The following is a 10,504-nucleotide window of genomic DNA, read 5'->3' as shown; positions in this document are numbered from 1 at the left end:
GAGACGAGTGCCAAATTCCCCCTGAGCTGTGACAAATTCAACCAGTGCACCAAATATATAATGTTCTGGGTTTTATTTAAGCAAACTAAAAATGGGTCTAAGATGCAAAATCTCTTTCTAGATTTGCACTTCCTCAAAGTTCAGGCAATGTGCAGATCCAGGGTGTGATCCAGCTCTAAAATAAGCATATAAAAAGCTATTTCTGTAAAAACAGTAACATGCTTCTAAATATTACAGGTGACAAGCAACCTAAAATGTGCTTTTTACTCTACTTAACACAAAACAGGGAATGAGTCTTTTGCTTATTAAATAAAGCAAATAAAAAGAATGTGCTCTTTTCTGAAAGCTTTGGTCTACAGGCATGTGTGGGTGGGTGTATGTGTGCGCGCCCAATCCGCATGTGCATATGTGTTATGTGCATGTCCAACAATTTGTAGAGAACTCTTTATCAGTGATTTAGCCCTTTTGCTCTGGCAAGGAAAGGATTAATACTTCAACAGCAACTTTTTAAAAATTCATTGTCATGGCTATTTAAATAAATACAGAAAAGTATGACACTGATCAAAGTCTTCTGGTTATTCACAGAACGCTTTGGAGAATCTGAAGTTTATTCCTGCTACCCTACCAATTTGTTGTGATCCTGACCGGGCAGGTCAAGAGTTTATATTTCACACCTGTTCAACACACACTCTCCACAAGTGTGGAGGTACTTCTTTAAACTTCATGGGAAAGCCCATGGCAGCCTTCCCTTAATTTCTGACAAAATTATGAAGCCAGTTAAGTAATGTATGTCAATAACTTCAGAGTAGGTAGAGTCCTTACCTTGGATAAATATTTCCAAAGAATTGTCCTAACAGCTGAACTCTTGCAAGATAGCCCAGCAATGGATACACAGTCATCATCTGGAACAGCAGGAACATTCTTGCAACAAATGACATGATGTCATTGCTCGGGAAATTGTCTAAAAAATTCTAACATAAAGAAAGTTTAAAGAAACAGTGCTGATAACAGCTGGGGGGTGGATAGAGAGAAGGGGTAATAAGCAAACAAGTGTAAGAAGACTCTTCCAAGTCAATTAGGTAAACTGAAATCATCTTCCTTCTTGTACAACTGGTATGCAATAACATACAAACCTAAATATTGTGATAGGAACGGCTGGTGATCCCATCCCTAAATCGGCCTCACCAGGTAACATTTAATTTTCTATATCCAGCCATTCCTGAGAACTCAGGAATATGGAAGTGGCATGTAATTTTATCTGGCAAGGACTTTCTGTCTTTACATGAATTCATTATGACTACTGATAACCTTTCAGAAAACTGTAATGGCTCCAGGTTTTATCTGATTCTCTCTCTCAACCTTAAAAATAATGATATTCTAGCAGATCTAAGGTGACAAATAACACACACAAACAGCTTTTGGTACCAGTGAAAGAGTAAATAATTCCTTCCTCCCTATGAAAGCTCACAAGACTTTCTGCCCATTTTCTGGAATGGAAACTGTCATGAGAGAGACATTTTTGTAATTATGTTATAGTCATTCCAACTGAATTCTATAGCAATAAGGAATCAATTCTACAAAATTGAGACAAGTGTTAAATATAGTGAATTTTATATGGCTCAAATGCCACAGAAATGTGAGAAGTCCTGTAACCATGTAACTACTAACAGTATAAATCAGAGACAAAAAATGCTTGCCGGCTATTATTTAATCATGGCTTTTCCAGCCAATAAAATGCTTTCAGGCAAGTTATAGAAGAGCTTCATAATTAAAAACCACCTTCAGTCTTCATCTAACTTGTCAACACATCCTTTCATATGCTGTTTCACTGCTACACTCTCTACAAGACACTTAGCACTTAACGAAATCTTGCATTAAATACTTCATGAAAAGAGACAACCGCTATATTTAAAGTACATTAAAAGAAAGGGATTAAGGGTGCCAACTGGGTATGAAGGCCTTCCTGCCAGGATTATTTATTTATATTGAACTAGTATTCAATGGATCCATTTTGCAATCAAGACCCCTCACAGTGCTAAGCACTGCATATGTAGATAGCAATGGCCCCTGTAGTCTAAGACACGAATTGGTACATGCTTAGCTTTAAGTGTCATTGAGTAGCCCTATAAATTTACTACGATTACTTGTTGTATAGATTAAGGTTTTTCAAGATAAAATCCTAAGGATGCTTGAATTGTTCAGGTTACAGTTCACCGGTTTTGAGATAAGTCAACCAGCCTAGTACAACCACCCCCAAGAATGTCTAAAAATCCAGCCAACTCAAGTTTGATGTTGACGTTATTTTTGGTTCTCCCAGTCAAAACAGTTAATTTTGTTATTATTTGTTTTAATACCTGCCCTTAGAGAATTACTGGTAGGTAGGCAGGCACGATGGAAAATGCTGCCATCATTTTTCAATAATTTATGGGAGCTGCCCATGAGGTGCTAGTCACTTTCAACGGATTGAAAAGACAGACAGACTTCAGTTCCAAGAAGTCCACATCAAAGCTAGTTGGAGAGAAGTTGGGGAAAAGAAACAGTAAATAGTAGAGCTTTTCTACACATTAAATTAAGGCTCAGGGTTGAAAGTACAGTGCAGTAAGATATCTTTCCTTACCTGCTCAATACACTCTTTGAATAATGGTGGAGAAGGAAATGTTGCAAAAATTAACACTCCAACATAGAGATATGTCAACCCTACGAGGAAATAAGCAATGGAAAGGTCTCTCACCTGCCAAAACAAAACGTTTTCTTTTTATTTCAGCATTAAAATATAGAGCAGATAGTCTAAATTTATACAGCCAGTTGGTTAACAGTATACTAAACACACTATATCAGGTTGGTTTATTTGAAGAGTTATACAGCTTCTACATATAAGCATTTTAGATTATGGCCAAGATTTTCAGAAGTGGGTGGTAACGTTAGGCTCTTAAATCCATATTTAGGTGCCTAGAGTATAATTGGATTCAGAAACCTAACATTACCACTCACTTTTGAAAATCTTGGCCTAAATTTAGAACACGTAATACATTAAAAATGGATGATACCTCTACATAATTATTAAAGATCACAGAACAATTAACAATAATGCGAAAATACTCAAAGCTTTGGAAATAGTTTTCTGACCTGCAAACTCACACACAGACACACATTACATTAACTAAAAAGCAACTATGTTTTTAAAAGGTTAACTAGCTTATATCAATCACTTTTTTGGAAGTGAATTATGAAGCCATTTGTTTCTGGTCATTAACTAGCTAGACTCTGTTAATAAAAGTTCAGCGGTGCAGTATGCAGATAATTACCATTTGCTAAACCAATGCTGCTAGTGTTGCTAAACCAGCTACTGCTAGTAATCAGCTTCTTAAAGGATTACCAGAAACATTTCAATACATGACCTTATTTTCCTAGGATTTAGAAGGACATGATCATGATTAACAGATCCGAAAAGTCTGTCCTAATTTTTCTCCTCATACCTGTTCACAAAGTTCATGCATCAGGTATATATTTTTTCCATAAGCACGTACTTCAAATGGTCCTTGTCTTCTTTTGCATCTTATACTCCCATATGAGAATTATTCAACAAGTCAACATGCACGATACTAAAGGATACCTGACTACCTTTCTTAACCATGCATCTGAAACTAACTCTCTCTCCAATTAGCCATTAATGTCTAAGTCTTCTAGCTCTCGTGGACTTCTGATGTAGCTATTTAAATACAGCCAAAAATTAGAAAAGGAACAGGTTGCCTTACATTTAGCAAAAATCTCTCTATAACTTAAATTTTCAAATCCCAGTGTTTAAAGTGATAGTACATGATACATGTGTGGAGTCACACATTAAAATAAAGTTACCTATATTAGTGCCCAGATACTTATTACAATGGTAATCCTGGCAATTATAGAAACCAGATACACCACAACAATTTGCTTGCTCATGTATACTTACAGCATGTAATTTATGCCCCACTGTTTGAAATGTACTGACATTTAGTGCTAGACTGCTGCCTAATGGAAAGACAAACAAGGAAGCAGAAGGACAAAAACTAAGGGTTGAACAGAACTTTGTCTACAATGACTAAAGCAGTGGCTCCTAACCTTTTTATACTGCAACCCTAAATCCAGGTTGTGACCCCTGCCCCTGCCTCACTCATACCCGGGATTGCAGGGGGCAGCGGCAGTGACAGCTGTGCAGACCGTGTGCTGGGAGACTCTGCAGGTGGGAGGGGCAGAGTGAGGGGCAGACCCCCTGCGACCCTGATTTGGGTCACACCCCAAGGTTGGGAGCCACTGGACTAAATAAAGGTTTGATCGAGTCACAGAAGTGAACTGAAGGAACCAGCAAGACAACAGAAGACATACTTCTTCATACTAGCAGTTAACTGTTAGCACAAATGTACCAGATACCTGGAGACACCTGAACCATTCAAAATGTCCAGGAAATAGAGCAGAAGACAACTTTAAATGCTACTTCACTATAGAAGGGAATCAAACCAGGAGATTTACTGCCATTTCTCTAAAAATGGCATTCTGGGGTTCTATATTTGGTACGTTCCCACAATATGTGCAGCAAGCATACGAAGGATAAAAAACCCCCAAAAAACTTGTCTTACTTAAGAGAGAGTTTTTCTAGACACCTAAAAGTCTTTTGGCTTGCACATAATCCTATAATAAACATGCTTATAAAACAGAATGTAACTTTGTTGATGCATCAGCCAAATCTAAAGCTTATTTTCATCAGATGATACCGAATAGGCTGCCTGAGAAGATGAGAACATTCTGATATAATTGCTTTTTGAAATACAACCACATTTAAAAAAAAGGCGAGGGATTACTGCATTCCCAACCACAACAGGGGAAGTGAAGCCCTGCAGAAGAACAGTGACTCTGCCAGACTGACCCTCGCTCCAACAGTCACCCATCCTCCTGGATATAATTTTACTATCAAGATGTGGCGGGTGAGTGGGAGGACAAGATGGAGGTCAGTGGACTTCCAGCACAGCAGCGGGACAGAAGTGCACACCCACTTACACAGTCCCTGGCCCAAAGAGTTTACAATCCAAAGAGACAATGGATAAAATGAAGCAGGAGGCCAGGTAGTTGGGAGGGAAGGGAAGGAGAGATGAGATGGAAAGAAATATGAAAAAAAGGCATAAGAATGAAAATTCACAGCTGGTCAGTTGTAGGCATAACTGTATGCCACCTTCTTTGCCCATATTCAGTTGCTATTTAGTGCATGCTTTAAAGAAGAGATGAGTATCAACGATGGATAAGAAGAAAGACGAGACTGTGCCTTTAGAGATTTGGGAGAATTGGGTGACTGAGCATGGCATAGCAAAGACAAAGTGTGGCACCAAATTGGAGAGGTTTTAAAGTATGAGAAGTTATAATGAATAAAAAAATTATTTGCATCAATTAGAAAGTATAAAAACTGATCATTTTAGGTTGATCACACTAAAGGAATCTAAGTGCATCAGTGAACCCGCTGCCTCACAGGCTGGCTTAGCTCGCAATACAAGAATCTCCTTAGCCAGTCCTTTAAAAAGAAAAATACAGCCCTAGCAGCAAAGAAACACAAAGCCCAGCAAACAAAAGCCTTCAGCCCTTCTCTGGCAGTACAAGGGACCATTCAACTTTGGCCCAGCACAGTAGTAAGGCCCCTTCCTAATAGCAAACTTATCTGGGTTCTAATTCACCTCCTGCTTGTAACACAGCTTGCTGACTTCTGCTACTAGCTTAAAACTCCAGAGGAAAGAGCTGGAGTCAGATGATCTACATTTTATGTCTGGTTTTGCCCATATTTTCTGTAAGAAGCTACACCAAACCCTCCCCCCCAAAAAAAACCAAAGAAAGAAAGAAAGAAAGAAAGAAAAAACGTATCAGGCAACTTTTCTGCCTTGCTTTCCTCACTGGTTAAACTGGCTCCCAACCTCGGGGTTAATACAAGGGTGGGCAATTATTTGGGCTGAAGGGCCACTTCACCAGTTTTGATGAGCTGCTCAGGGCCACACATGCACGTGCATATCCACAAGTTCCTGGCAGCCAGACTGAGGCTGGCACCAGAGCAGCAGCAGGAGTGGGAGCATGAGTCTGCCTGGGGCTGTAGCATCTTAACTTTGTTCCTCCCCAGCTCCCCCACTCCTGTACTGCCTGGCTTGGCTGACACCAGCAGGCAGGAACAGGGCTCAGAGGCATGGGGTGGTGGTGGTGGGGTGGAATACCCCTGCCTTTTGGCCTTCCCCCCACCCACTGTGTAGACCCTGGCTGGGGGGGCCATGGCAGGGGGGCTCAGTTCCCCCCTTTGCCTCCCCCACTGCATGGTGTCAGGTGGATGGGGCTCTAGTCTATGCTAGCATGGTAGGGGACACCGAGCAGAAGCAGTCCTGCCCACTGGGCACTACAGGGTCAGACTCCATCTCCCAGACTGCTGCTCAATGGTGGGTGCATGGGCGAGCAGAGCCGATTCTGCCCAGCATCCCCCACTGCGCCAGCTACAAAGAAATCTATCACTAATAACATCTAACTGTATATAATACACTGCTTCCTCTTCATGATCCAGCTGGTTGGTCAAAATTCATGGTCCCGAATGTTGTTTTGGTTAAAAGGAGAAACTAAAGACGGGGCTAGGTTTCTTTGATATAACCCTATTTATTTAGAAAGAACACACTCAGTCTTACTTTCAAAAACACAAGTGTAAAATCATATAGGACACAGAACTGTGAGCAAAGAAACCAAGTGACTTCACCTGACTACATGTTACCTCTCCAGCTTTTTCCTCAAAGCCTAGTTCCCAGTCCTCATGCAGGCTGAATCACTTGCTTTTTGCTTTCTCTCCATAGTGTTTTCTTGCTGCTTTTCTCACACTCAAAACCCCTGAACTACAGCAGCAGCCAAAGAAATTCTCCATCCACGTGTCTTTGTTTTGAGTGAAGCCATGTGTTTGTATTCTGTGTGGGAACTGTTACTGTTTCAGCTTTCTGGCTCTATAAAAGGAACTTCCATTATTTTCTTTAGATTTTTTCCCCAGAGGCAGAGTGGTTGTTGTATGCACCAGTTTCAACAAGGTGTAACACAACCTGTAGCAGTACTTTCCATTTGTGCACTTCTGCAGCTCTTCAGAGAATTCTCGTAAAAAGCTAATTGAAGGGGGAAATGAATTAAACAGGGAATTTTCCACGTGACCCCATAAAATCTAGTCTCAAATAGGGCAGAAGGGAACTGTACACCTCAGAAAATCTCTACAATGAGAAGCTGTAAGTTATCACCAAAAACAGGTGCCTCCACTAGCACACCTGCTAACAGAAGCATACTTTCAATTTGTTGCCCTATAAATTGAATTATATTATATAAAATTAAGCCACACAGAAATGTTGAGGCTTAATTAATGTTTGCAAAGTGCTTTGGATCTATGGATAAGAGGATGCCACAAAACTAAAATATTTTACAAAATTATGAAGCAGCCTAATCCTATTAAAAGATGCTACTTGAGCTTGTATAAACAAGGAACTATTTTGCCAACATAGATTTTAGGGGCATGATCTAGCCTAAATGGTCTGCGTGTCTACCATTACTTCCTTCCTGATGTATACAAAAGGAGAGATATGAGCTCTCTGCTTTGCTGTTTTACCATTTCCTCAAAGATGTGGAATGGGCAGAACTCTGTGCTGTCTGAGATCCATCATGGCTGCTCTGGCTATACATTCTTTAAACTTAATCAAAAACACTTGGAAAAGTTAATACAATTTTATAATTGTATAACCATACAATTAATATGCTGCAACTTCCTGCCTTCTCATACAGCACAAGTAGCAAAAAGCAGGTACCAGGTACTCCTACAGAGAGAGGTTGCGAAGTTGATATGGAGGCATCTGGCCTCCTCCACACAGATAACAGAAACATCCTCAGGATTCAGAGACCAAATAATTGACTCTTGCAAATGGAAGGGAAATCTTGCTCTTTTTAATATGAGAAGATTTTGAGAAAAAAAACTTAGCAACAAGAAACTCACTGAGTTTTCCTTCCTCGCTTATTATTTAATGATTAATTTATGTTCAGTAGTGCTTTTAACATGCTAGAGGGCTTTCAGAGAAGAAATCATGAACCCATGAATCCCCTAGGATATCATTTTTGGTCAGCCATCCTTGGCTCACAAAGCCTAAGAAATTAGTTCACGGATCACTAAATCGTAGGTGGTCATAGTTCATATCATCCATACTGTGGCACAACATTTGAGCCTCACTTCTCAATCATCAAAATCAGTGCTTTAAACCACAACTGAATATTTTGTAATGTTATTCTTGTTATATTTCAACCTAAGAACTCAATGTGCCCAGATTAAAACCTTGAATCTAGGCACACCTGCAGCACTGGTCATTGAGCACAGTGATAATCATACTTAAAGATGCTTGAGCTTTATCATCCCCAAAGCAGTCACTTTCAGAAGCTGCAATTCTGTCCCACTTTTGTCTCATTTTCTGTTGCCTAGTGGGGATTTGTCAGGGCTATTATCAGCCCAATGTCAAATGATATTAAGTTCCTAAGCAAGAACTACACCTGAATTATTTATAAACATAACCATTAGGCACTGGCAGACAGCAAACATAATTAATTCATTGACTATTATTAGAGAATAAGAGATCTCTGTATTCTGCACCTGTTGCAGCACCCAGATCAATTTCAAGAAAAGTACAGATAGGAATATATAAATTCTGGCATCTATAGCTACAAACCAACAATTTCTTACAAAGTCACTCACATTGTTTTCTTTGTTTTTGTTATTCTGAAGGAGAGTGATAACACAGTTATGGATGAAGAAGGCTAGTGTCAGAACTCCTGTAAACTGAGGAAACAGAATTCTAAATTCTGCAGGAAAAAAGGAAAATATCAGTGTTATTTGCAACAGTGGAATAAACGACAGGTACCAAAATGCAACAAACATTAAGAGTTAAAATGTATTGCTTGATTACAGGACAACAGGTGTTTCCATACAGGACCAGGACAGTATCCAGTTCGTGACAGTGGCCTGGACCAAATGCTTAGACAGCAAGTGTAAAAACCTTGCAATAAAACAGCGAATCTAGAACTTGTCTTCACAAGAAAAGGTTCTCCTTAACCTTTAGTAGTTGGATATTGTTTTGCTATTCCCCACTTTGCACAATATTAAAAAAAAAAAGCTTTTATTTTTCTAACAATATAATTCCATGGGCAACCTAAGGCCTTGACAAGTCAGCTATTTGAAGAGATACTCTGGCTGCAAGCAAACAGATGTCAACTTTGTGATACTGTAATTTTTGTTTATAGCAGCACAAAAGCTAAGTGAATTTTTGTGGCACCAACAAAGGTACTAACAGTTTGTGCCACCCTCTTGCACTTGGTGTCTGTTCACTTAAGGGACAGCGTGGGTTGCTGCACTCTCTTGCTACCCCAAGTAGAAACCCCCTGGACCTCAGGGGCCCAATCCTGGGATAAAAATGGCTTGGGTGCCCAGGTCTGGCTTAGGCCAAGAGCCTGCAAGCAGGAAAACCCCTGATTGCAGATACCCCGCAATCTCATATTAGGGAATGGGGCAATCCTCTAGCAGGGCGGAGGTGGAGGCAGGGAGAGAAAGCACACTGAGCACCAATGTGCCCATCATGCTGCTGCCCCTGGGTCACGGGCCATGTGCAAGCAGCAGGAAAAGCTCGCAGGGGAGCTCCCCACAGGGAATTATTCACCCAGCATGCATCTGCAAATGCCCCCATTTGCACACCACAGTGGGGAATCATTCCTTCAACACGGGTCTGCAAGCACAGAGGCAGGGAGCTGCCCTAGGAGTTTCTCCCTCTGCTTGTATGTGAACCTTAAGCCAAAGGCAGCAGCATAACAGGGATGCTGCCACCTAGTGCACTTTTCTCACTGACAACCCAGGATCAGGGCATCATGTACAAGCAGATGGGGAAGCTCTAAGAGAGCTCCCAACTCCTACTTAAATCTCATACTGGGGGATTCCTCTATGCCCCAACATGAGGACACGTCTACAATGTCAGTTCTCCACTTGTAGATGTGTGCCACAAGTTGGGATGGTGGACCAGGGGCCCTTCTCTCTCAGGATTGCGTTCCTGAAGTCCTGGAAGAGGCGGGGGATCAACCCTGGGGGATCACAGCCCCAGCAATGTCTGTTAGAAGTTCATGAAGCAGACCAGCTGTGCCATGACATATTGTGCACCAAAGAGGATGTCTGTTTTTAGCCCATGTCTGTAGCAGCTTCTTGCTATCTAAGTCCTTCTCATTGGTCATTCTAGACAGCATTACTAAGTTCCCCTCCAAGGAAAAGAGGTGACACCTGTGGGTGTTCTAAGAGGAGATCCAAATGGATGCTTTATAATAAAGGACTCAGATATATTCCCCAAAATACTGTCCTTTTGTGGAGGTTATAAAGAACACTATATAACCAGCATCTTTACCCTCCTGGGCCCTGCACGGCATGCATGTCTTCTCTTCCAGGTTGGCTGATCTCGTACAGCGA

General features: G+C 40.8%; 1 protein-coding gene across 7 annotated transcripts in view; it reads right to left on the bottom strand.

Annotated features, from left to right (window-relative positions):
• Positions 1–10,504, bottom strand: part of SLC38A9 (solute carrier family 38 member 9) — an 83,426-nt gene that overhangs the window by 25,662 nt on the left and 47,260 nt on the right. For 4 of the 7 annotated variants that reach the window (XM_019517858.1, XM_019517853.1, XM_019517859.1 and 1 more), the window contains 3 exons: positions 8,756–8,862; positions 2,618–2,731; positions 823–971 (listed from right to left, as the gene is read on the bottom strand). In XM_019517858.1, coding sequence (XP_019373403.1) covers positions 823–971; positions 2,618–2,731; positions 8,756–8,862 — 370 coding nt within the window. The remainder of the gene's footprint in view (positions 1–822; positions 972–2,617; positions 2,732–8,755; positions 8,863–10,504) is intronic. The other 3 variants (XM_019517857.1, XM_019517854.1, XM_019517855.1) reach the window with 2 other exon arrangements.

The sequence above is a fragment of the Gavialis gangeticus genome, unplaced genomic scaffold, assembly GCF_001723915.1.
Source record: "Gavialis gangeticus isolate Ggan-Ray unplaced genomic scaffold, GavGan_comp1, whole genome shotgun sequence".
Taxonomy (NCBI): Eukaryota; Metazoa; Chordata; order Crocodylia; family Gavialidae; genus Gavialis; species Gavialis gangeticus.
The sequence above is the reverse complement of the archived record's forward strand: the minus strand, read 5'-3'. Positions and strand labels throughout refer to the sequence as shown.